Source organism: Lagopus muta, chromosome 1 (genome assembly GCF_023343835.1).
Source record: "Lagopus muta isolate bLagMut1 chromosome 1, bLagMut1 primary, whole genome shotgun sequence".
In the NCBI taxonomy this organism is placed as follows: Eukaryota; Metazoa; Chordata; class Aves; order Galliformes; family Phasianidae; genus Lagopus; species Lagopus muta.
The window spans coordinates 44,183,184-44,210,406 of record NC_064433.1 but is presented as its reverse complement, the minus strand read 5'-3'; the positions used below and the strand labels follow the sequence as shown (position 1 = coordinate 44,210,406).

The following is a 27,223-nucleotide window of genomic DNA, read 5'->3' as shown; positions in this document are numbered from 1 at the left end:
AAACAAGCACCTTCCTGTCTTAACCAAGTTGCCTTGGAAAGGAAGTATGATCAAAATGTATGACGTTTGGGATTTTTCCCCCATCATTATTTATTTAGATGTGCAAAGATAACAGTAATGTTACTGGATCTCTGTGGGGGCACAACGTCCCACGATGGCACTTTCTGTCAGAAGGCTGATGCCTAAAACTGAAGGCTGGAGAAAATCATTTTACATTTCTGAGAAAAATGGTAGGTGACAATATTTTATTAGCAGAAACATTTAAGCACTGCAAGGTGCTATGAAGCAGATTAAAATCACGTTTCTTGAATTTAAAGCATTTGAAGGACCAGTCCTTCCCCCTTGGTAAGCTGGAAAGAGTCGGTATCTTCACTAAATGATTGCTAGGTTAAAGCAAAGAACTATTCCTCCCTGAGCTACACCTATTTATAGGAACGTACATAGCATCCTCACTGAACAAGTTAGGATGAATTTAAAATCAAAAATAACAACAGAAGTGTACACAAATATCTCAAATATTTGCAAATGCTGAATGATTACAGAGTGAGTGATGCCTCGGAAGCTGAAGTTTAACCAAGTCGTCCAGCTTTCAGTATAAGAAAAGAGCCTTAAATTCTTTAAACCTCAGTATTCAAAGCTCATCTGCATTCTAAGTATTAGATTTCTGAAATAAGAAACCACAGCACGTGCAGTTCTAGAACTCCCACTCTGAAATACTGCTTCTATGTGTTGACTTTACAATAAGCCTCTGATCTAGTTTAATCAGAGCACTCCATCATCTGCTACATCCAGATCTAAGGCCGGCACATTCTCTGACCCTACAGGCACAATATTCTTCAGAGCCTTTATGTCATCAGTGCACTTCTGTTGTTTTTCTATTATCAACTAACTGAAACAGGACAAATCAAATTTAGTTAAGCCCGGTTTTGTTAAAACACACACATGTACAACAGAAAAACATTTCTGTATTTTTTTATTTCAAATAAAGATCAGTAACAACATGCTCATGAGCAAGAAGTCATCTTAATTATCTCTCTTTAGGAGGATTAGGATTCTTCCGTCTTCTCTGATACCTAGAAGATACAAAAAAAGCTGCTGTGAATGTAAGTTTTGGAAAAATCTTTGACTTTCCTGACCTTCTTCCCTCCAGCAGCAGTTTGGAGGTTACACAAGTAAGCAAAATGTAATACACACAAACACAGCCCATGACCATTCATTAGATGCCATCTCTGTTGTTCGTGAAGTTACACAACACCGCTCATTTCTGCTGTACATCTGCTACAAGCACGCAATAATCCATTCAGCTGTAGAGCTGACTGTAGATACAAAGGCTGCTTTTTACTCTTAATCCTTTGTGTGAGATTAATTTCACTGTATAGTCAGGGCTTCCTCTGACCAAAATGACTGCTACAGAATAATCAGGGGTACAAGAAGGAGTTATGTCAGACCTTACTTTAAATAGTGTAATATTCTGCAGTCATATCATTCAAAAAAATTCTTCACAACAAAGAAAGATAAACTGCATCCCTACTTTCTTAATTAGCCACCCTTAAACAAGGCAAATACAGTACGACACTCATTAAGTGACAACTACCCTCTGGCCATATGGAGCTCTACCATTTGTTTTCTTCACTTGTTCACAAAACATAACAATTAAAAAGGTTTGCAGTGTATCAAGTTTCCACAGCTATGAAATCAGCAATTACCATAAAATGTAATAACACAGACTGGAGTGGAGCTGCACAAACTAAAATGCTACTTGTTTCCAGTGGTGTACCTCAACACACAGCGTTTCTCCTTAAGCTCAGTCAGGCATGTTACATCTCTTCTCCTTGCAGCTTTCTGAATACAAAGTGCACCAAGGTACACTTCTCATCATTTCAAATGAAAAACTACTTTTTTTTTTTGTTAAGTCTGATAATTATATGGTTTCAAGCTGTATTGGCTACATTCACTGACAGTGTGATTTCACTTATGCAATTTTAGCAAGTCACGTGGAGCAGCAGCTAATTACACAATATGAGAAATTTCTACTCCATGGTATTTTACCAATCAAGTTGCAAAGGCTATGGAAGGGGCAGAATTTTTAAAAAACAAGATAATACAGTCTTCCATTTACACGACATTGCATTTAGAACTGTATGTAATAGCCCACGTGCTAAGAGTATTTCATAGGATGAGTTTGGATAAATTACAATCATGCCTGTGTTTCTCTTTAGGCCCAAAAGGAACACACACTGAAAAAAAGAAAACTTACTGTCCCACAGGGTACCACCGATGTTTTGTAGTGTAAAACATTTTGCTGAGCTCTTCAATTCTAAGTCCTCTATCATTCTTTAGCTCTTCTTCGTTCAATCTGGATTTTAAAATTTGATCTAGAGTTTCTTCTTTGTTATTCACCGGATCTGGTCGCGGCACGGGCTACAAAAACAAGAACGTAAATTTCCTCTTTAGGAAGAACAAAAAGTCAAGCTGCACTGATAACATTACTGTTTACTCTTTAAAGCTGAGAACAAAAGAACTAAAAAAAGAAAGCATCATAAAAGGCTCCCTCCCTTCTCAATCAAAACCACATCACTCTGGGGAGGAATTCTAGAAACATCTCATTACTGCAGGTGCTACGGCTGATTACTGTGTCCCACTGTCAGTGCTACTGCTGAGCTCTCATCCTTACAATCCACTAGCTGAACCATAAGCATCAATTTACTAACATAACATACTCATATTATTGCTATTTATACATTTGTTCATACTGACGACCACCATTTTATCATACTAAGTTTTTAAGTTTTTATTGAAAGTTTTCCTGTGAAGTTTATGAACTCACAGAGTTGAATGGAGTTTAAAATAACAGCACTTCTTCATGCCCCCCATACTGCTGCAACTGAACACAGCAGGATGTACGAGCTATCGCCCAGATTTCCAACATCTTCTCTGAGGAGCATGCTCTTAGACAAACACTGCTTTTCTCTGTAGTGCACAACTATTTGAGTACCTCATTTAATTCACTTTGAGCAATGCTGTAAGAATCTGAGCATTTATTTGCCTGTAGCTTTCTCTCACTTCAGCTACAAATCCTCCTTAGAGCAGCAGCTATATTCATCACTCACTTCACAGATATGCTGCTCACGTAAAGAACAGCACTTCTGTCTTTCAAACTACAAGAAAAAACAAACAGTTGTCCTGAAGACTCAGAACTTCCTATGCTTTTACACGACTAAGCAATGTGTACCGTTGGACATACTTGTGTGTGCTCGTATGGAATCTCGAGTGAAGGGTGGTAGCAGACAATTGTCTTCGAATCTGATGTCAAGGCAAGATCCACTTTGCTGTGAAAATAAAAAGTGACATTGTTACAATCCCTTACAATTTCCAGAAATGCTGACTGACTGAGCAGCCCAATTCCCAAAGAAAACCCCATTTCATCCTCTATTTATGAATTGTTTGTAAATCTTCTATCAAATAAAATCTGAAAAAATAAGGCTCACAAGTACTCAATCTGAACTTCTTTCTTCCCCCAACTATTTCATCTTTCTTCTTTCTCCTTTTTCTTTTTCTTTTTTTTTTTTTTGATGGAAGAGAACAAAGGGATAAAATGGAGCTGTACAGACAGCTGGAAATGTGGCTTGGAAAAGCCATAGGACACTGAAGAATCACATTAAAACTAACAGCAGGTAATGAATGTCAGCGATATCTACATCGTGCCTTTATAAGAAGTGTGGTACCAATAAGAGAAAGAATAGGAAATAAAGCTCCAGGTTCCATCATTTGACAAATGATGGTAAGCATGATAAACAAGTTCTACTGACAAGTTCCTTGAGGGAGTACAGCTTTTCTCACCTTATTTCCCTGTTAACTTCTGTGACACATTAGCTTCCAAAAAACTTCTGCAGTGCAGATGTTGCAATTCTCATTGTATTTTTATCATCTTTTCCAGTTTCTACTGCAGTTTGCCATGCAGCAGCACAAAATTACCTGGGCTTTGTCTTAACAATAAGTATCTGTGAAAATGAGTGTTCTTTCTTTAGCTCTTCCACAATTAAAACTGTAGTGCTCCTGGGCTCATCATCACAATTTAGAATGAGTCATGCATGATTGTTCATTCTGCTCATTTTTGAAACAGTAGCTTCACAATCATTATGACTGGAAACAGTACTTCACTTTAAATTATTATGCATCTATATCCAAAAGTGGCACAAGGTGTGTTTGATACCATCAGATGACAACTTGATGGCAGAGCCAGTAACATGCAACAAACATCACATGAGAAGGCCACACAGGGCACGCTGACGTACCAGTTGTAGTCTTCAGGGAGCACTGAGTACGTCGATTTACGACAAGCATGACATACAGCTCCAACTGCAAGGAAAGAAAGTACAAACAAGTATGAAACACTGTCTAAATAGAAGCTCACTTTACATGAAGATTTCAAAAATGCAGCATTTACGTAGCTATGTCCTGCTTTTGTATTTCCATTGTACTGTATTCCTAAGGAAAAAAACACAGCTTGAACAAAACACAAATGTCACTGTTACACCTTTATAAATACATTAACAAAATAGACCCATTTTGAGGTCATATAGTATTGAAAGGGCAAAGAACATCATCATATGATTTACAGGGAAGATTATCTGATTTTTCCTTTAATTCATAGTAACAGTCACTGTTAAAATGAATTTGTACTTTGCTGAAGAGTGGTATGTATGCTATGCAAAACTACACTGCTTTGGCTGCTCTAACACTAGAGAACTCAATTCCTTCCACAAGTTCCTGTTACTCCAAGGAAAGCAATCACAAGAATTACAAGTAGTAAAGGCCACCAGCATACTGGACTTTATTAGCAAACAGACCAAGGAAAGAGATTCTCACCCTGCACTCAGCACTCACATCTTGATATCGTGGCCACTTTGGGCCCCTTCAGTAAAAGTGAAATGGAATAAATGCTGTGAATGCCCACCACAATGGCTTTTAGTTGCAACATCTGCCCTGTGAGGAGAGACCAAGGGACCAAGGCTGTTTCAACGTTTAAGCCACAGTTCTGGAGAGACCTGACAACAGACCCCAGAGGTCATAAAGGTTCGAGTGACTGAGCAGGGGGAGCCAGGCTGCTTAGAGCACTATGTGGTAGGAGGACAAAAAACACTGAAGTTGAAATGAGAGGCTCTGACTAGACAGAGAAAAAACTTTTCCCCTTGAAGGTAATCAGGGAACAGGGAGGTTTGTGCTGTCTTTCATCTGGGCAGATTTGTCCCAGAAGGACAGAGTCCTGAGCATCCTGGAGTCGATGCACAGCTGAGCCTACATTGAGCAGAAGGTATGACCTGAGGAAATCACCTGAGGACCCCTCCAAATGAGCTTTCCCATGATTCCACTGCATAAGGTGATAAACAGCAACAGTCCTTTTTATAGGAACTGTACCATAGGCATCTTGCTTTCTACAAGCCATAAATGGTATTCTTAGCAGCCCAAGATGGATGTGGAGACAAATTCAGTGCAGTAAAGCTGGGAAGATTCAAAGAACCAAGGGGAAACTTTTCTGCAGGTGTTTTCCTTTTAGAAGTACTTTCACGTGTTAAATTCTAAAATTCAAACACAAGTTTATCTAGAAATTGAGATATATTTCGGAATTTAAAATTCTACATTTATATTTTGATCAGCACCATCATGCTTCAGTTTTCCCAAATAAACTCATCTTTACTTATAAAGATGTCAAACCTTTATAACACAGATCTTTAAAGTCCCTTTCAACCTAAGCCACTCTATGATTCTACGGAGTATAATAAAGAAGCTCTCAAAGAATAAATGCTAATACAGGATTTCAATTCCATCATCCCTTACCTCGTAGTGGGACTTGCTTACAAGCAGCCACTGAACGCATCCAGAGACAGCTGGACCACACAGCCCTAAGTGATGTTGCCATGCTGAGAGCAGATGGGAAACCAGTCCTGGACAAGATGGAACTGGAACAGACACAGTATCTTTTCGGTTCCAGAACACCCTCTGAAAAAGACCAGTTTCATAACTGTTTGGGTTACAGAGATAGACAATTTCGTTTCCTAGCTTAAGAACAAACAGAATTTGTTCAGTATGTTACTTGTTGTCAGTTTTTGGTAAGTCTTCATGATTTAAGATAAAGGCATCTGTCTCTGAAAAAGTCAAATATGGGACAAAACTTCAGTAGTAAGAAGTTCTCTCTTAAGTAGCTTCACTTACTGAACACCCTCACTCACCCCAGAAAAACAACTTTCCAAGCTTGGGTCCTTCCTCAGCTCAGTTTTGCTGCTAGTGCCCACACATGCACCACTTTTGTATCCTTCACAGAATCACAGAATGGCCAGCGTTGGAAGGGACCTCAAGGATCATGAATCTCAACCCTCCTGCCACATGCAGGGCCACCAACCTCCCCCTTTAATACTAGACCAGGCTGCCCAGGGCCCCATCCAACCTGGCCTTGAACACCTCCAGGGACAGGGCATCTACGACCTAACTGGGCAGCCTGTTCCAGCACCTCAACACTCTCACAATAAAGAACTTGCCCCTGATATCCAACCTAAATACTCCCTCCCTCCGCTTAAAACTATTTCTCCTTGTCCTGCAGTTGTCAACCCTTTCAAAGAGTTGATTCCCCTTCTGTCTGTAGGCTCCCTTTGGGTACTGAAAGGCTGCAGTGAGGTCACCCTGCAGCCTTCTTTTCTCCAGGCTGAACAAGCCCAGCTCCCTCAGCCTGTCTACACAAGGGAGGTGCTTCAGTCCCCTGATCACCTTTGTGGCCCTCCTCTGGACCCTCTCCAACAGTGACTTCCTCTTTTTTCTGCAAGCTCCATGGAACTATTCCTGACATGCGATTTTCCTTTCACAACATACACAAGCCTGTTCCGAAAGTAATGCCTCCTATTCTATTATGTTGGCCCATAACATCAAAAGTAAATGCTGATGGTGTGTCAGTAGAGGTTGAACCTTCCCACCAGCATTCTGTTACATTTTGTTGCCTTGTGACAAATGGCAGCAGAGGGGCAGTATGAAAGAATGGTGTCTGACATGTAAGTGCACATGAAGCAAAGGTGCATCAACGAATTCCTCCATGGAGAAAAAACTGCACTCACTGACATTCATTAATATGTGCTGAATGTTGATGGAGATCAAACAGCAGATGTGAGTACAGTGAGAAGGTGGGTGGTTTATTTCAGCAGTGGTGACTGAGACAAGAAAGACAAGCCATATTTTGGACACCCATGCAGATTTTTACAAGCGTGGGTAAGCAGGTTTTTATTCACTGTTAGCAAAAATGCACTACTAATGGTGGTGATTGCATTGTCATAGCTGAGAATCTGCTCTATCAAATAACATCATTGAAACCGTTGTAGTTTCCACAGAAAAAGGTTAGGAAGCATTACATTCAGTGTGACTCTGAAGTAACTCTTGGAGTTAACAAACTGTCTAGATGCAAAACATAACTGGGGACAGCAAAACGACATACTAGTTAACAGAAAAATATATATATAAATAAACAAAAAAAAATCATTCAGCGCTTCAGAACGCCTCCACAGCGTGCGGTCGGCAGCCCCTACCCGCTTCCCACCCGTTTACCCGCCAGGAGTGCCGCTGCCGCAAAGCCCCATGCACCTCTCGTGCCCCGCTCTGGCCGCTACCGGGGAAGAGGCGAGACGCTGCTAGAGGGCCCCGCGCACACAGCCCGAGACAAAGAACGTCTATCTACAGATATAACGTGCATATCTACAGAAAGTATTAATCTGAAAGAAAATCAGTCCCTAATCCATCACGGCAAACAAGAGTGCCCGTTGTAAAAGCCGACCTGCAGAGCACTACATACCAACGGAACGCTTTCATCCCTCAGTACGCAGCTCCGGCCGCGAAGACAAGCACTGCACCAATACGAACCCCCTTCTCCTTCAGCACTGACAGCAGCGCCCTTCCGCTTCCGGCGCCCCTCTGCTTCCGGTGTCCTTACACTTCCGGTGTGCCCTCCCGCTTCCGGTGTACTTCCTCTTCCGGTGCACGCCCCGCGGCCCGCTGGGAGGTGTAGTCCGGTTGTTCCCTGGTGCTTTCGTGTCTCTGGCTACGGTGTACAAGTTTCACGTAGCAACCAGTGGAAGCCTCCCAGTTTCAGCAGCATCTCGCTTTGTCCTGCAGTTGTGGAGCAGGTGGTGACACTGACAGCTTTCCGGAGTCCAGCAGGAGCAGAGCCAAGAGCTGAGCATTCCCACCGATCATTCCCATCAGCAGTGACAAACATTCATTTTCAGATGTTTTCCATGTCAGTTTCCCCTCTGCTCAGCTCTTGTGAGGCCCCATCTGCAGTACTGTGTCCAGGCCTGGGGCCTCCCCTACAGGAAGTGTTATAGGTAGAATAATAGACCAAAAGCTAAGGAGTCAATTATTGAATTTATTAATTATAATGAGCAAGGAACAAAGAGGCAATGCAGCGCTGGGCGACAGGGGACTCTGCGTTCCACCAACTGCCGCGAGGTTTGAACCAGTGCACGATCCTTTTATGCAGTTTGTCTCTGCGCATGATCCGGCTGTTGCTAGGGGGTCTTTTTCTTCCTCCTGGTGGTCGAGTCAGCTGTCTTTGGAGTGACAGCTCAAATCCAAAGTGGTTGAGTCAGCTCTCCTTGGAGTGGCAGCTTCTGGCTCTGGGATCTCAGCAGAAACTCCTTTGTTCCCATCTTCCGGGCCTTGCCAGCAGATAAGAGGGAGCAGGGGTACCCATCTGCATCCTGTTTCTCACAGAACACGATGGTATCGTTCCCCAATTTTCCCACACCTAGCTGGAGTTGTTTTGTCACAGGCCAGATCTTCCGCCAGTAAACACTCCTGAGTACTCTCATCCGCTCTGCTACAGAGCAAGCAGTTCTGGGGGAAGGGGCTTTCAAATGTTCCCAAAGCGATATCCATTGTCACACGGTTAGCACCCATTAGTTGCCTCCTCAACAAATCACTCAGAGTCTTATCACAAGAAATACCTCAGGAAGCAAGCCTTGAGCCAAAAAAACAGAGAAGGATTCTCACACCACCCCGTGACTCAAAGGTTGCTTGAAATGAAGCATAAGTGACCCTCCATGGTGGTGAGGAAAAGAAAAGGGAGAAAATAAAAAGTCAGCAAAGAAGCAGGAGAGAAGGAGGAGGGGGGGAGAAGGGGAAGATAATCGTTCAGGTTTGTGTTTTCGCAAGCTAAGCTTATTAACTCTGGACAAACATTCTTGCTTTTTTGACAATTCCCCCCTTTTCTTTTATTGTTGAATGTTTGTCCTCCAATTTTCATAATTACAACTCTCTTTTCATAATTATGATCATGGGATGGAATATCACACTTTCTCTATTTACAATTTCTCTATTTCCCTCTGCGGAGTCATTTGCGTTAAGATTAGCAATTTTGTGGTGTCAAATCGCTTCTTTATCAGTTGTAATAAACATTTAATTATACATGGTCCAAATATTAACCCCAAAATGATCGTGATCAAGGGTCCAGCCAGAGCAGACAGCAAAGTAGTGAGCCATGGTGATACGTTAAACCAACCCTCATACCGGGATCTTCCTATTTCCCTATCCCTTTTTCGTTGTTCCAATCTCTTACGAAGTTCAGCCATGGAATCTTTAACTATCCCGGTGTGATCAACAAATGAACAACATTCTTCTTGTAGTGCTACGCATAGTCCCCCTTCCTTTAGGAATAGGAGGTCTAATCCTCTTCGATTTTGTAATACCACCTCTGACAATGATTTGACCGAAGTTGCCAATTTATCAATTGATTGTTCTATTCTGTCTAGATCTTCATCTATAGCTTGTTGTAAACCTTGTATCTCGGTACTTTTGACGAGTGAGGCTATGCCGGTTCCGGCACCCACACCTCCGGCAATCAAGAGGGTTGCTAAAGTAATCGCGGTTATAGGCTCTCTTTTCTGTCTGATGAGGCTCCCTTCAAGTTGATACATAACCTCTTCATCAGAGTGATACATTAATCGTGGGATAATTACTACTTGTATACAAAATTCAGATCTATTAAATACCTCTAATGATATACATGGTGTCATTCCGATATCTGAACATACCCACTTTGCACCTGCTGTGGGGATTAGCCATTTAAAGGATTCGTTTGTCTTGTTCGTTATTTTACTTTTAGATATCGTGCTGTCACAGAGACTTTTATATTGTTTTGGTATGGTTCCAATACACTTTCCTTTTCCTGTGACATGTTGTATAGTCAACCCCTGGGTGTGATTTCTATCCCATGGACATGCAGCAGGGTTTGTTCCATTATCCCATGTGACCTTGCCTGGCTCTCCTACTGCCTCGTAATAGGGTGGTCTAACACTATAGCACAACCAACACTCGTTAGTCAAGTTTGGTTGCGTTTTATTTAGGGCGGAATATGCAGCTTGCATAATGCCCCATAGTGGATCACTGAGTGTAGGTGGTGGTGTCTTATACCTTCGACTTGTACTGTTAGTAGGTGGAGGTGTCTTATACCTTCGACTTGTACTGTTAGTAGGTGGTGGTGTTCTTTTGGTAGAAGAGGGCGGTGCCAAAACTATATTTGGGCCTATAGACAATGGGGGATCATGTGGCATGCTTCTCTTTGCTATTCTAAATATACCACCCCTGTCTGGACCTGGTTCCCAAAATCTAATTCCCCACATTCTTCCAACCAACCAAGCATCTTTCGTAAGCCCTTGAACCTTTATATTAATTTCCTTGCAGTATCCATCAGCTTCACAATGTCCGTAAACGTGCCCATCTCCTCCTATGATGGGCCGTTTGCAACCAGGAGGGAACCATTCCACCTGTATATCCGGGTCTTTAATAGTTGTGGACCATTCAGATGACCATGTCTCACATCCCCAATAACCACAGTAGTAATGATTTGGCAAATTACAATAATTTCTCCCTCTATTTGAAGCGGGACAAACATAAAATCCCATGCAGTTATCTGCCCTGTCTCTGCGGTGTCCCGTGATTAGATCTCTTAAAGAAACGGTAAAATTTACGTGGGTTTGATTTTTACAGCTTTTCAAGGGTTGGTCAGGTTGTTGTATGTTGAATAATTCCCATATCATGGGCTCGTGTGGATTATTGGCCTGTACCCCCGGGAGTAAAATAGATGCACAGACCAAAATGATTGTCTTTGGGGTCAAGTATCGTCCCTTCACCCAAGGTCCATCTCTGCCTCGCCTGTCAACTGGGTTGCAGCCAGCTACAGGGATTTTTATCTTCTCGGCAGCAGAAGACCTACTCGAAGGTGTACCTTTCCCCATCATAGTCTGTTGTATTTACTATTGAATCCCTTGGGGCAATCTTAGGCACTTGTCCACAGAGTGTCTCAGGAGTTTGGTTCCGGAGCCTTTTCAACAATTGGCCAACCCTTACAGCCGTATACCTGTTGTATTCAGGGCAGAATTGGTAGGCTGACCTCACTTGATGTTCTATTAAAGTATTTAACAAGTTCGTCTTTCAAATTCCTACAAGTAGTCTTCATTCCTCTCTATTCATAAACACAAACCCCTTTTCCACACTTAACGATTTTCCACAAAAAATACAAAATTAGTGACAAGATTAATGCTATAACAATCCCTATTAAGCACTGTACAGCAAAAGGCAGGTGTTCAAACCATGCCCCAACCATTTAGCTTCTTCAGAAGGGCTGAGGTTTCTTCACCAGAAGGATTATATTGGTTTCTTCTGTTCAACTGTTTTTACTCGCAGAAGTCTCTGTGGCAAAATAAAAAAACCCCCCTGTTTAAGTTTTGTTTACCGCGATTTTCTGGACAGCTTCACCTTTAAATCCCCCGCTGGACTAGTAACTTCCCATTCATTGTTGTCTATCGGTCCTTTAATACGGCTGGCGTGCGTCCATCCTTGTTCTGCGGTTCGAACCGCTGTATTAGTAGTTAAGAGTACCAAATAAGGTCCCTCCCAACGGGGCTGTAGAGTGGCTTCTTTCCATGATCTTATAAGAACCCAATCTCCTGGCTTAATCTGGTGTAACCTAATATCAAGAGGGGGTCTTTGGGTTATTTGACCTTTCTCCCACAACTTTTGTCTATATCTCATTAGTTCACTGATATAGATATTAATGGTCTTATCTGTGATATTTGGATGATCAATAGGAACCCCTGCGTCGTAGGGCATTCCATATAACATTTCAAAAGGAGATATTCCTATATCAGCCCTAGGTTGCGCCCTAATGTTTAACAATGCTAAAGGAATACATTTTATCCATGAGAGCTTGGTTTCTAGTGTCAATTTCGCCAATTGCTTTTTCAATTCTCCATTCATCCGTTCCACACGTCCCGAGCTTTGGGGATGCCAAGGAGTATGCTCTTCCCATTTTATTCCCAAGGCTTCCGACAGGTTCTTTATAATTTTAGATGTAAAGTGGGGGCCCTGATCGGAGTCGATAACCTCAGTGACCCCGTATCTGGGGATTATTTGTTCTAAAAGGACCTTCGCCACAGTTTGGGCAGTCGCTCTAGAGGTAGGAAAGGCCTCAATATAATGAGTGAGGTGGTCTACAATGACTAAAACATATTTGTAACGTCCTACTTTGGGAAGTTCTGTAAAGTCAATTTGGACTCGAGAAAATGGTCTTACCGCTAGGGGTCTTCCACCCATGGGTACCCGTCTTAGTACAGTTCTATTAATCTTCAGGCATATGGGGCATCCTTGGGTAATCTGCTTTGCTAAGTCGTGGAGACCTATAGTCATATATCTGGTGGCAAAGTGGTCTACCAAACCCTGACTTCCCCAATGGGTTTGTTTATGTAAATTAGTCAAGATATTAAAGGCTATTGATTTTGGTAGAACTTCCCTTCCATCTGACAGATACCATTTCCCTTCCTCACTCTTAGTTACTTCCATTTGAGTAAGTTTCTGTTCTTCCTTAGGGGTGAACACGAGAGGTGCTATTCTTAGTTCTGTATGTCGCGGTTTATCCTTTGTTAGTACTAATACGCGTAACGCAGCTTGTTTAGCCTCTTGGTCTGCCATGTTATTTCCCCGCGTCTTATAGTCAATTCCTTTTTGATGCCCCCTTAAATGTACTACAGCTATTTTAAGCGGTCCCCTTAATGCTTGTAAAACTTCCCTTATTAATTCCTGATGTATTAAGTCCTTTCCCTGGGAGTTAATTAATCCCCTTTCTTCCCAGATTTTTCCAAAAGTGTGTACTATTCCGTAGCTATATTTAGAATCAGTGTATATTGTTCCCGATTTTCCCTCCAGTCTTCTTAAGGCCTGTAGGACTGCATATAGTTCACAGGCTTGTGCTGACCAAGAGGGGCTCAACGGCCCAGATTCTAATACCCTTAACGTTTTCCCATTTATCAGTGCATATCCTGATTTCCTTTTTCCGTCAATTACCCTAGAAGACCCATCTACAAAGATTCTTTCTCCTTCATCTAATTCTTCCTCTTCTAGGTCTGGTCTAATTTTTGTCTGGTTCTCAATAGTTTGAAGGCAATTATGTACTAATTGTGATTCCTCGGGTCTGCCATATAGAAATTGTGCAGGATTTTGTAAACTAGTGGTTTCTAGGGTTAAATTTGGTGCTTCTAGCAAAATGCCCTCATATTTCAACAAACGAGAATCTGAGATCCACTTTTCAGCTTTTTGTTGTAAAACACTCCGAATATTATGGGGAGACAACACCCTTATGTCGCTGTTAAAAGTAATTTTTCTAGCCTCTTCCACTAGTAAGGCACATCCTACTATTGCCTGTAGACAAGTGGGCCATCCCCTACTTACTGGATCTAATAATTTTGAAAAGTACCCTATAGGCTTTTTCTTTCCAGCCCATTCCTGAGTCAGGACCCCATATGCTGTACCGTCATCTATATTGACAAACAAATAGAAAGGTCTCTTAAGATCAGGGAGGCTTAAAACCGGGGCATTGACTAGATCTTCTTGCAATGCCTGCCACTTCCTCTCGTCATCTTCACCCCAAGTTATCCATCCCTCGGGGGTTAATTTTTGATATAAAAATTTTACTTTCTTACTATAATTCTCGATCCATTGCCTACAATATCCCACTAGCCCTAAAATCTGCCTTATTTGTCTTTTACTTTGGGGGGGTGGCAAGGACAATATCCCTCTTATTCTTTCTGGATCTATCTTCTTTTCCCCTTTGTTAATATAGTGACCTAAATACCTGACTTCTTCTTCCACAAACTGTAATTTTGCCTTTGAAACCTTGAGGCCTTTTAACCCTAGAAAATTAAGGAGTTTGATACTTTCTTTTCTAACCTGTTCCTCCTCTTTTCCCGCGATTAACAGGTCATCAACATACTGGATAAGGGTGATTTCTGGAGCTGGTTGATATTCTTGTAAAATCTGCTCTAGGGCTTGCCCAAACAGATTTGGGGATTCGGTAAAGCCCTGTGGTAGTACTGTCCACCTCAACTGTTGTTTTCTCCCTGTATCCGGGTCTTCCCATTCGAAGGCAAAATAATCCCGACAAGACTCATTTAGGGGGCAGGCCCAAAATGCATCCTTTAAATCAATTACACTATACCATAAATTTTCAGGGCCTAATTTGCTCAATAAGGTATAAGGATTAGCAACTACAGGAAAACGAGATATTGTCCTTTTATTTATTTCCCGTAGATCATGCACCAAACGATACGTACCATTAGGCTTTTTAACCGGCAATATGGGAGTATTGAATGGGGACATGCAGGGTTCCAATAACCCCTGCTTTATAAGTCTCTCTATTTCTGGTTTTAGGCCTCTTCTTCCCTCCAATGAAATGGGGTACTGTTTTATTTTTATAGGGATTTCAGGGTCTTTAAGTTTAACTGAAAAAGGAGGTATTTCCAGACGCCCCACACTTTCGGTTGTATACCATACTTCAGGATTAATCCTTTCTTCATCTTCCACCCTTAAAGGGCAAAGTTTAATCCTTATTTCCTTGTTCTTTACCTCCAAACTTATTCCCAATTCAATAATTAGATCTCGTCCCAACAAATTGAATTCAGCTTCTGGTACTATCAAGAAGTCTCCCAATCCTAGCTTAGATTCTGTTTCTATTTCTACATTTTTAACGACCCCTACCTTAAAGGGTTCTCCCTTAGCTCCTACTACTAGGGCTGTCTCTCTGGACATTTCACATCCAGAGGGTAGTTGTTGTATAGTGGATCTCTCAGCCCCCGAGTCCACCAAAAATTCTACTTCTTCTTGTTGGGGACCTATCTTTAATTTTATCAAGGGCTCACGGTGTTTCTGAGTCCCCAAAAGGTAAAGCCCCTGACTTCCCTAGTCTTCTTTAAACATCTTTTCATCTTGTATCCTACTTCTACAATTTTTCTTTAGGTGACCTTTCTTCCCGCAGTAGAAGCAAGTCCGTTCTTCCTTTCTTTCCCTTGCTCCTTCGCTCTTCCCCTGACTGAAGGGTGGTTTCTGTAATGGCCGCCTTTCCTGCTTATCCAGTTCCCGACTTTCTCTAACTGCAGCCACCATCATCCTAACTTGCCTCTTCTGATTCTCATCATCCCTGCGAACATAAACCTTCTGAGCTTCCCTTAGTAATTCATCCATCCCCCTGTCCTGCCAATTCTCAATCTTTTCGAGTTTCTTTCGTATATCGTCCCAAGCCTTTGCTACAAACTGTGTTTTTAACAAAGCTTGTCCTAACAGGGTTTCAGTATCCAACCCTGAATACATTTGTAGATTCTTTCGTAACCGCTCCAGCCAGTCATTAGGGGATTCCTCTTTCTTCTGTCTTTCGTTAAATGCTTTATTGATATTCTGGCCTCTAGGGACTGCTTCTCTAATCCCTTGGATAACTATATTTCGTAAATCCTGCATATGTATTCGATGATTTGGATCTTGGTGGTCCCATTGGGGTCTTTGTAGGGGCCATTTTACATCTGCCTGAGGTCCCTGGGCATGCTGGGCGTCCCAGACTCTCATTCCTGCAGTCCTAATCATATGTTTCTCTTCAGTTGTAAATAAGATGCCTAGAATGGACTGTAACTCATCCCACGTATATATGTTGGGGCCTAGAAACTGGTCTACCCTTTCCGCAACTCCTAATGGGTCTTCCAAAAGCTTACCCATCTCTCTCTTAAATTCCCTAACATCCCCCGAACTTAGAGGTACCGAAATAAATCCCATTTGTGGATTGGGACCCCCCATAGGTACCTCTCGCAGTGGATATAGATTTTGTTGACGTGTCCGTCTCCTGGTTTGAGGGCCCAAATTAGGGTCCATTCCCTGATTATTTGAATTATCCTGGTTATCTACCTCGGGTTGTGGAAGAGGAGGAGCTATCGGTGGTGGTGGGACATATGGTGGGGGTCCCATGGGGATATCCTCCTCTTTCCGAGGCTTCTGTTTCTCAGTCTTTGTGTCTACTTTGGACAATTTGAAAATCGAGATTCCTGGTCCCCCTGGGCGTGTAACCCAAACGGCTGCATATTCGCTCTCTTCCTGACTGAAGGGAGTCTTAGTGTTAACCCAAATATTTAACTGCTGTTGTACCCAATCTTCGCTGGATCCAAATTTCGGCCACCAAACACCTGGGCCAATCTTTTGATCTCCCCATACTTCTACACAATAATGAATCATCTTGGCTTTACTCTTATTTCCTGTCCCGGGATAGTACCTCCACATTTCTAACATGAATGCTAGAGGGGAATCCTTTGGGATTGGAGGACGTTTCATGGCTACAGGGGCCTTGCTCTTTCCCTGTCCCATCTTCCGGAGTGCCTTCACTCAACTGTGTGTGCGTTCCACTCGCTTCCCCTCGTTTGTGGCTCACGCCTTCGCAGGCAATGAGAACCGCACTACTAGAGGGTCCACACTCGCTTGGGTTAGTCCGAGCTACCGGCTCCCTCTCACACACACACCACTCATCACACTCCGGGAAACCCGACCCCGACCGAACGGAAAACCCTTGCCAAAACGGCAGTTACTTACGCGTCCTGCGTCTTCGTCCGGACCTTTGTGCACAAAATTTAAGGGGTCGACCGGTCCTTTCTTGCCTTTTTGCTCTTAAATTTCGGATCGTCGGTAGGAGTAAGGTAGGAAATCAAGAGTGGGGCCGCCAGTTCTGGCGGGGCGCCTCCCCAACCCTCAGAACCCAGCCACTATTCCTATCCGAGTCACGGCACCAATTGTTATAGGTAGAATAATAGACCAAAAGTTAAGGAGTCAATTATTGAATTTATTAATTATAATGAGCAAGGAACAAAGAGGCAATGCAGCGCTGGGCGACAGGGGACTCTGCGTTCCACCAACTGCCGCGAGGTTTGAACCAGTGCACGATCCTTTTATGCAGTTTGTCTCTGCGCATGATCCGGCTGTTGCTAGGGGGTCTTTTTCTTCCTCCTGGTGGTCGAGTCAGCTGTCTTTGGAGTGACAGCTCAAATCCAAAGTGGTTGAGTCAGCTCTCCTTGGAGTGGCAGCTTCTGGCTCTGGGATCTCAGCAGAAACTCCTTTGTTCCCATCTTCCGGGCCTTGCCAGCAGATAAGAGGGAGCAGGGGTACCCATCTGCATCCTGTTTCTCACAGAACACGATGGTATCGTTCCCCAATTTTCCCACACCTAGCTGGAGTTGTTTTGTCACAGGCCAGATCTTCCGCCAGTAAACACTCCTGAGTACTCTCATCCGCTCTGCTACAGAGCAAGCAGTTCTGGGGGAAGGGGCTTTCAAATGTTCCCAAAGCGATATCCATTGTCACACGGTTAGCACCCATTAGTTGCCTCCTCAACAAATCACTCAGAGTCTTATCACAAGAAATACCTCAGGAAGCAAGCCTTGAGCCAAAAAAACAGAGAAGGATTCTCACACCACCCCGTGACTCAAAGGTTGCTTGAAATGAAGCATAAGTGACCCTCCATGGTGGTGAGGAAAAGAAAAGGGAGAAAATAAAAAGTCAGCAAAGAAGCAGGAGAGAAGGAGGAGGGGGGGAGAAGGGGAAGATAATCGTTCAGGTTTGTGTTTTCGCAAGCTAAGCTTATTAACTCTGGACAAACATTCTTGCTTTTTTGACAGGAAGGACGTGGAGCTCTTGGAGTGGGTCCAGAGGAGGGCACTAAGATGATCAGACGGCTGGAGCATCTCTCCTAAGAGGAAAGGTTGAGGGAACTGGGCTTATTTAGCTTGGAGAAGAGAAGGCTCCAGGGAGACCTCATTGTGGCCTTCCAGTACTTGAAGGGAGTGTATAAACAGGAGGGGGAACGGCTGTTTACGAGAGTGGATAGTGATAGAAGAAGGGGGAATGGTTTTAAACTGAGACAGGGGAGGTTTAGGTTAGATATTAGGAGGAAGTTTTTCACACAGAGGGTGGTGATGCACTGGAACAGGTTGCCCAAGGAGATTGTGGATGCCCCATTCCTGGAGGCATTCAAGGCCAGGCTGGATGTGGCTCTGGGCAGTATGGTCTGGTGGTTGGCGACCCTGCACATAGCAGGGGGTTGAAACTAGATGATCATTGTGGTCCTTATCAACCCAGGCCATTCCGTGTTTCTATTATTCTAAAATGGAAATCATCCATTCTGGGCCTTCGTGGAGCACTGCAGTCAGTGAGCTGCAGAGGTGGCAGAAGGGTGACTTAGAATCACAGAGGTTGCAGAAGGCTTCTAAGATCATCCGGTCCAACCATCCCCACCATGCCCACTGGCCATGTCCCTCAGTGCCACATCTACGCATTTCTTGAAAGCCTCCAGAGACGTGACTCCACCACCTCCCTGGGCAGCCTGTGCCAATGCAGCACCATACTTTATGTACTACTCAGAGATGCAGTCAAGAAGAAAGCTGCATTTCCACTGCAAGGCTCCTGCACGCTCTCCTCATCACTCCCATCAAGCTTCTGTGCACAGCTTCTGTTCTGCACTCAAGCACTGAACAGAAGCAGTGCAGCTCAGTGTATCTCCTGTGCCAACTCATTGTTCCCACAAGGAAGTCGTTGTGCTGGGATGAGGTCAGCTTTCAGATGAAGAACAATCTTTCGGGCTTAGTACAAGCAAGAGAGTGGTTGCACTGACAGACAAAGAAAACATGTTGAGAATTTTAAGCTCAAGGATGGTGCTGACAAAAATAAATGATTATGAGCTGCCTGAAACAAATGTGATCTGGAAATGAAAAGAAAGAATTTAAACTGTTTAAGAAATAACTTACGGAAAACCTTGTCTGTAGGTGGAGTGGAGACAAACTGGTCTACTTCAAACTGCATCTTGCCAAGTTTATGAGCAGGTTGTGACCAGGGGCGACAACTCAGGACTCTTACTAGGATTTTGCAGGTGGTGCAGCCTGCCTCCACAGTTAGCTAATTCCATCCATCATTTAGAAGTACATCACTTCTTACAGCAACAAAGCTGTCACTTTCTTGCCACCTTCATCTGACTGGCAGACTGTCCCATTTCAGCAAACATCATCTGACCAAGTTGATGTTTTTAGCTGGCCAAGTTACCCTTGCCTTTATCCTGAACTGCATCACTGTGATCCAGCACCAAGAAAATGCATCCTATGAGGCCCCTCAATGCAGAATATGATTAGGTGTGTGGTTCTGTGTGAAATTCTGACGTAAGCACAGGAGGCCTTGTTCTAGTTTCCTGGAGAATATTCAGTAAAATTAAGTTATCTCTGACTTATCTTGAAGATGTTCATGACTTAGTTGTCATAACTTCTTTAAAAATTTGCTGAATTCAATAATGATGACACCTGAGGTGGCTGACACCTCAGACGTTCAGATTCCTTCTCAAAGGATACTGTTCATTCATGCTGCAGATAAAATCCTTCTGTAGGCCAGTCTGAGACTGAAATAAACTCCCTTCACAGTTGGACACCATTGCAAATCTCACTGTTTTTTTTCCCCCCACTGTTAGACTTTTATTAATTATCTCCTCTTTATTGAGTAGTATCTGACTAATAAAAATTGTTAAGACATTCTCAGTAGCTCCTTAGAAATTTACCTTATCCATAAAAAATACTAGGTCTTAGTATTCTCAATATACTTATTTATATTAGTAATCATCGTATGTGCTGTCTGCTATCTAACAGATAGCATCATTGCTATCAGTTACATAGTACTAGCACATCTGCAGTCCTGTCACATCACTACAATGGCATATCACTTACAGGGTTAATTACAAACTGGCAGCAATCTTCTGTGCTTTGTATAAACTCACTGGGGATACTTGGCAGTCCTGTTGAATTTTGATTCACCAAATAGCCTCCAATAGGTTGGAGATTCCCTTATTTTATAACCTCATAGCATAATTAGTTTTAAATAAGAGGCAATCAGTAGGTATTTCTTATTCTGGAAACGTGTCCCTTTAAAAGATCAGTTCTAAAAGGTTGCAGTGGAAGACACTGCAAAATGTTATTTTTATTTTTACAAACTAAACCACGTTCCCTGATAAGTTTCCAGACTATTTTTAGATGGCTTCTGTTAAAGGATTTTAGGAGACAGTATATGAGGTCTGCCCCCTCTCTGACACTTCATGTTCTGAGAGTTTATTCTTGGAAGCATGTTCTGACAGATTACAGCTTTCTGGTAGCAAGACAGGAATTGCTTAAGGACACTCAGAAGCATGACTACACACTTCTCAAGTATGTCTGGAGATGGGGCTATTAATAACTGCCAACTGCCTTGCTTGCTTCAGCATATTGTGAATAACAAAATTGCTCACTCCATATTGGCTAAACAGAAAGTAGGTTTTTTTGTCCATTAACTACAGAGATACTGAGAAGGCACTAATGGTAATTCCATGAGCCGCCCATCTCTGGGCCTCTGTGTTTCTGAAAACCTGGAAAGTGTAGTTTCTAAGTTGCTCTCTTGCTGAAGATAAAGCATCACCTGATCTCACCCAAGCAGTCACTTATGAATTTCTGATTGAACAACTGACTTACAGTTATGTAACAAATGGGATGTGGTAATGAGGGCAGGAACGTGCCTGTTGGCTTTGCCAACAAATTCATAAATCAGAGCTGGTATCTGGATTTTTGTGGGGTTGTTGTTGCTGAAGCTGTATATTTCCTCTCTCCCCCATCATCTTATGAGAAACAGAAAATTAGGCATTGGCTATTCTAGCTCTCTTGCATACTTATTCCTAAACATGCATATGACACATTTAGGAAATTGTTTCTTAGTAAATTAATTCAGGCACCTTATTAGCAAAAATGAATACAGTAATTTTTTTTTTTTTTTTTCTCTCCATAGAAATCAATGCTTCAGAGTCCTCCAGGAATGAGCATTTGGTTTGCATGGGCTTGTTGTATTGCAAGGTGGCAGACAAGCCTTACTCCTGAAAGAAAGCGTCTTAGTCTTTGTGAGGTTATTCTCCAAATTTAGAGCACAGCAGTTGAGTGGAGGTGTTAATTCTCAAATCTTCTCAAGTTGCACTGTAGCCATGGGTGTTTCTATATTTTAAGTTGTTCTGTAAACACACAGAATAAACTCCAACACTCATGTCAATAGACTATTTCATTCGTTAGTAAATTCCATGCCATCCTATCACTTGTTCATTGGGTTACCATTAAAGATTCAAGCTGCATCTTAATTGCCTGTAAGGTCCTATACAACCTAAATAATTTGTGCTGATGTTGATTATTGATTTTCAAGTAGGTAACATTATGCCTATATTCAAGCAGTTACTTAAATAAATAATAACAATCAAAAGCATTTCCTACAGTTTTGGCTTCTACTTACAGCATCCCATTCTGATGTCTTATGCAGGTAAAGCATCCAAGTGGTGGCTCTTCTTGGTACAGTTTCAGCCAGTGGTGCCTGTTAGAATCATTCTGAATTTGCTCCATGACTGCTCTGACTACTGCTAAGTGCAAAACTGTACTTCTATACCTCAGTTTCCCCATTTGTGTGTAAGAACAACAATAGTTCTTTTAAAGTACCCTGGGCTTTACAGATAAATATTTCCAATGTAAAATCTAGATGTTACTGTGGGAATCCAATCAGTGTATATATATCTTTTTCCTAAGTATCCAGTTGAACAGACTGCAAGATGTAATAAAAATATCAAAATGTTCTTATGTAAAATAAAGAATCCAGGTTTTGAAAGTTTTGTAATTGCAGTAAGACCTATTATAAGATTGCAAAGAGAGTAGGAGGAGGAAGTAAGATTAATCAGCCACAGGCTCGGATGGTCTAGATCCACCCAGTGAGTAACTAGATGACAGCAAAAGCTGTCACAGGAAGATGGTAAGCAGCTGTGTTGCCTTGTCCTGGGACTATTAATTGTATGTATGACTGCAATCCTTTGCTAACGTTTTCTATCTGCAGTAACATCCCAGTTACACTTATTTAACCTTATTGTTAAATAAGGCAGTTGCTTAATTTTGTTCTCAGAACTGCTATAATCCTAGAGGTGGTGTGACATGACTGTTATGGATCTGTGCACGAAAAATATGCTTCCCATCCTGGTTTTCATATAGGTGCAGTGGGACATGAGAGGCTAAGTCAACAGAATGGGTCACTGCTGCTGGAAGGTTTAATCTTACATTCACCACATCTTACTCTGTTTACTATTGTTTCTCTTGTGCCAGCTTAGATTTCCCAGTGAGCTGGTCAGAAGGGTAAACAAACCAAGAAAAACCCCTTGCTCCTCCCATTTCCTAAGCAGATAAGCAGCTATGGAAAGGGAGGGAGGTTCAGAAATAGATGGCAGAATGCAGGCAAAGGAAGTAGGAGTTTGGTGTTGCCTGCAGCTTCTCAAAAATGGTAAGAGACCAATGGTGGAATTGGTGTCTCTAACGAACACTAACAGTGAAAACTTCACTCTTATTCCTGTCGTGTACCTTTGGTTGTCTCTGGTGTGTGCTAGATCCTATTGTAAGCCACATCAATTCACCCTTCCAAAAGAAAGCTGGAATACATGGCTGTGTTTCTGCCAAATTAGTGAACAGAATCTGTAAGAAGACAGTAGAATCTGGCAGGCCATAGAAGTGAACTGCAGGAGAAAAGCTGTGGATGAAAAAAGGGTAGGAGGAGTGAGGTGGGAAGAGGAAATAAGATCTCCTTTTGACAAGCTGACTCAGCTCTGTGATGTCATTTGAGCCCAAAGCACAGTTTCACTCAATTCAGCCAACTACAGGCTGTTACCTTCTCATACCCTGTGGTGTTCCTGCCCCCTTTTTTGTGCCAGATCTACACAGATGCATGACTGCAAGTCATGTAAGCCCACTGATCACCCAGGAACTATTCATGAGCCCTCTGCGAGATCAGTGAGTTGAAGGAGCAGCAGCTTGTGGCAGAGGAAGGAGAGCAAGATTCTTCTCATCAGCAATGCAAATGCAAAGTAGTGTAACTCTGACAGGAAACAACACCCTAAATAACCACTGTTAAGGCAGGCCTTGGTAGAGTTGTGGTGTAAGAATGAACTCTGATTTGAATGGGGACCAGAGATGACAACAGTCTTAACAAACACTGCACTTGAATTTGCTTTGAAATGCCTGCGTTTGTAGCCCTTGATAAAAGCTGATCAACAGCAACAGTAGCTAGGCAAGATTGCTTTTCAAGAGTGAACCTTCAGCTTCAAGCAGACTGAATTCAGCAGCAAGGTAGCAGAAGCAGCACTGTTTCCTGCGGGCAGATGAACAGGGAACTGAGGGCACTCCAGTGTGACCCCTCCAGTGGGAGGCAGTCCTACTGCTCCCAAAGCAGGTGAGCAGGGCAGTCTGGTTACCACAGCAGGCCCTATCAGTCATCCAGGGTTGATCTGTCCTGGCCTGAGGTCACTCCAGGAAATCCACCATCAGCTCAGGAGCAGGGGACAGGTCGGCAAGCTAGGGTGTAGCTCAGGAAGGGACTCAGTGTCCTGGTCCCTAGAGGATGAGGGTGGAGGCCCCAGCTGAAACCCCAACACAGCAATTAAGGCTTATTTGTGCACCCGGGGCCTTGACAGTAAGCTGTGGAGTGAAAATACCATTTACCCAAAGTCTTCACTGATCTAAGGGCAGTACAATCATCACATTCTACCTATGTGGGGTTTATTTCAAGGATATTAGGAAAGCAAACAGTTAGCAATTGCTAAGAGATTATCAGACAGAACTCCAGGCAATGGTTCTAATGAAAAGTTTCAATCTAATTTAAACAAAAGTATCAATCTAAATGTCTGCCTAACACATAACTTCTTTATCTTTCAATCTACCAAAAGAAAAATGCCAGGCTGAGACAGGGAAGGCAACTGTCTAAATGAAGATGCATGACCTCATTAACTATACTGTTTGGGGTGAAAACAGAACTTTTGTTTTCCCTTGAACAAACTTTGATTTAACAAAAAAGAAAAAAAAAAAAACAACACAAAAAGGATTACTGAAACACTTTGCAGGTTTTTGACAAATTACATGTGTAGTGTTATGGAAACCTAGTTTTCCAGATCTACTTTTCCTTCTCTGTTTCTTCTCCCTGCTCCCCCTCGCATGCTCTTTAGAAACTTGCACATTTCTCCAGGTTGTTTTAATGATATTGCTATATAGTACTTTGAAAAAGGAATCTCTGAGCCATATTGCTCAAAATAAGAAGAGAATAAGAAAAATAAACACATTGTAGTGGCAACCTTGAACTGGGAGTAAGAGTCCTAAAGAACTATTTGACCAATGGAAAAGGAAAGCAGGACCATACTGGGCCAGTTCACCAGTAGCTCTTCTCAAAAAAGCCTTACAAGAGATATGCCAAAGTGAGGGTGAGCACACACTGCTATGTAGGCTGTAGTCTAGAACTCAGCTACAGTGGCAATAATTTCAGAATGCAAAATTCTGAAGTATTTTTCTTCCAGAGTGGATGCTGGAAGGTCATTGGGGGTGGGACAGCACCCAGAAATTGCCAGAACACCCATAGGGTGGGGCTAGCTGAGAAGACAAAGCTCCCTTGGCACTTAATTGTCTTGTTCCAGGTCTGATTCAGAGGATTAAGTTGCATTCTTTGGGAATTTTAGAATGCATAAAAGAACATTTTTCTCTATAGCTTCTACTGGAAGACATCCCTTGTACAGATGCAGTTCAAAGAAGCAAACTATAAAGCTAAGATCCTAGAGTAGCCAGCATGAATGGCTTTCCCAGCACTCATATGGATGCTTAGGGATCTCAGCAGTCGTCCTTCTAAGAGGTAGCACGACTTAGAGGAACGACCTACATCTTTGCAGGTTGAGAACAGAAAACAATGTTTTTGTTCACTGCCTCTTGTGGAGCAAGTGGACTACAAAAGCCTCTTCCCAGAAGAAGCCAGAAAGGGAGGCATTGTGAAAAATGCAGTTTTCACAGGATGTAGCAAGCCACTTGCTGAGCAATAAAAACAATTAAAATATAACAGCTTGCCATACGGACTTGCTGCAACCCTAGACAGAAGCGGGATTCTGTCTAGAGCACTTGTAAGAACACTAAACACAGCATTCATCAGCACTGAGTCAATCACGCACTGCTGTTGTGCATCTAGCACATATGGGGCAAGGTTCACAGAGCAGAAGTTCCAGTGCTTTCAAGAAATTGTGGCCTCTTAATCACACTGAGCCTACAACATTCTTGGCTCATAGTTTCCTTCACTTAGATCAGTCCTTCAATGGTCAGGATTTCAGAAGAAGGGTAAAGGAAAACAAATAAACAAAGGAGAAGGCAGAAACAAGGAAAAAGAAGTAAGCAGTGCATAAAAGGAGGATTTTGTTATAATTACTTAGAAGATAGGGACCACTGAAAATAATTCTTTGATACTAGTTAATGCAGAAGTCATGGAGTCTTCCTCTCACTACCAACACTTCCCTATCTTTCATCTGTTTTTGTTTGTTTGTTTTTGTTTTTTGGTTAAAATTCATAAGGAATTGATGTCTTTAACCCCTCCTGCTACATCTTGACATTTGTTTGATGCTGGCAAATGCTTACAGGGGTTACCAGAGGACAGAAGAGTGATATGGGACCATTTGCTCCCTTAGCTATCTATCATATTATGTGAAATTTACACAACATGGAAAGAAGAACGTTACAAACAACAGAAACCTATGCATTCTGCATACTTGCTAATTCAGAATGAAGACTCCTAGTTATTACTGGGTGCCATAGCAACATGATTACAAATACGTGCAGTTATTCATGAAGCTGCAAGATTATATGAATACTAATGCTCTCTTTTCACTAACCTGTCCTTGGTTTTCTCTCCTGACTCCCTAAGCAAAGTTTGCTAAATCCCATTCATCAAAAGCAAATAAATGCTCTAACCCATTTTCTGGAGGTTTTCAAGAAAAGGGTAGATGTCATACTGAGTGACATGGGTTAGAGGGCATGATGGAGATGGATTGATGATTAGATGATCTTAGTTGTCTTTTGCAATCTTAGTGATTCTATGATTCTATGCTGCTCAGTGGTAAGCATTTAGTTATATACAGATCAGCCATACATAGCATTCACCACCTAATTGTGTTAATTCATTTACACCAAAACCATTGTTCCTCCAAGTGACAAAACAAACAAACGAGCAAACAAACAAAAATCAAAACCAACATCAGTAAGGTACTGTGTATACAAAAGCATACAGTTGGTCCCGTTTAGCATTAACAAGTTGCAATAATGAAGTAAAAAGGAAAATCCATGATTACAGAATAGGTGTAGGTCTAACTAGTATGACCAGGTTTTGCTGAAGGACCACATCTAAGCACAGTGATTTCACAAGCTCAATAATGAATGCAAATGAACTCATCCTTCACCGAGGCAAGATGAGGGAATGTTATTGATGAACCCTTTATGATCCAATTCTGCAAATGTTGTTTGATGCATTTTTCTTGCCACATGTCAATACATTGATTTAATCGACTTCCACAGAAAGTTACATCCATAATGTTAGGAGAACAATTTAGTGCTTAAAGGGCCAAACGTATACAAGAATGCACAGAGATGGTGCTTTTCATGAATTTATATGAAAAGTTTGGAATTGCTGGTGTATTCAATAGCTAAGGAGATCAAGTAGTGTAGAACAATTATATGCCTTTTAGTAGCCTTCTCAAGAGATGGAGAAGGAAAATTTGGTAAGTTTTTGGGAAGTACTGTGTGGAGGCTGAGGGGAGGCCTGATGGAGCTGCAGCTCCTCACAAGGAGCAGAGGGGCAGCGCTGAGCTCTGCTCTATGGGTACCCGAGTGACGGCCCGAGGAATGGCGTGGAGCCATGTCAGGGGAGGATCCAGTTGGGGGTTAGGAAGTTCTTCAAGAGTGCGGTGGGCACTGGCACAAGAACATTTGGACTGTATTTTCAGACACAGGGCTTGAAT

At 42.3% G+C, this 27,223-nt stretch overlaps 1 protein-coding gene across 1 annotated transcript; it reads right to left on the bottom strand.

Moving 5' to 3' along the window:
- Window positions 1-956: 956 nt before the first annotated feature.
- MRPL42 (mitochondrial ribosomal protein L42) lies at window positions 957-7,966 on the bottom strand. Its single transcript, XM_048933473.1, has 6 exons — window positions 7,832-7,966; window positions 5,839-6,000; window positions 4,296-4,359; window positions 3,245-3,329; window positions 2,258-2,421; window positions 957-1,073 (listed from the first exon to the last, which is right to left on the bottom strand). Exons 2-6 carry the CDS (start codon window positions 5,918-5,920, stop codon window positions 1,028-1,030), a joined length of 441 nt encoding a protein of 146 aa, XP_048789430.1. The 5' UTR covers window positions 5,921-6,000; window positions 7,832-7,966; the 3' UTR covers window positions 957-1,027.
- Window positions 7,967-27,223: the final 19,257 nt, after the last annotated feature.

Bases quoted from the DNA above. Each gene is read 5' to 3' on its own strand.
- MRPL42 (XM_048933473.1), bottom strand. From the start codon at position 5,920: ATGGCAACATCACTTAGGGCTGTGTGGTCCAGCTGTCTCTGGATGCGT. The intron at 4,360-5,838 runs GTAAGGGATGAT...CTTTCCTTGCAG, and splicing joins TAAGCAAGTCCCACTACGAG to TTGGAGCTGTATGTCATGCT. The intron at 3,330-4,295 runs GTACGTCAGCGT...TTATTTTCACAG, and splicing joins CTCCCTGAAGACTACAACTG to CAAAGTGGATCTTGCCTTGA.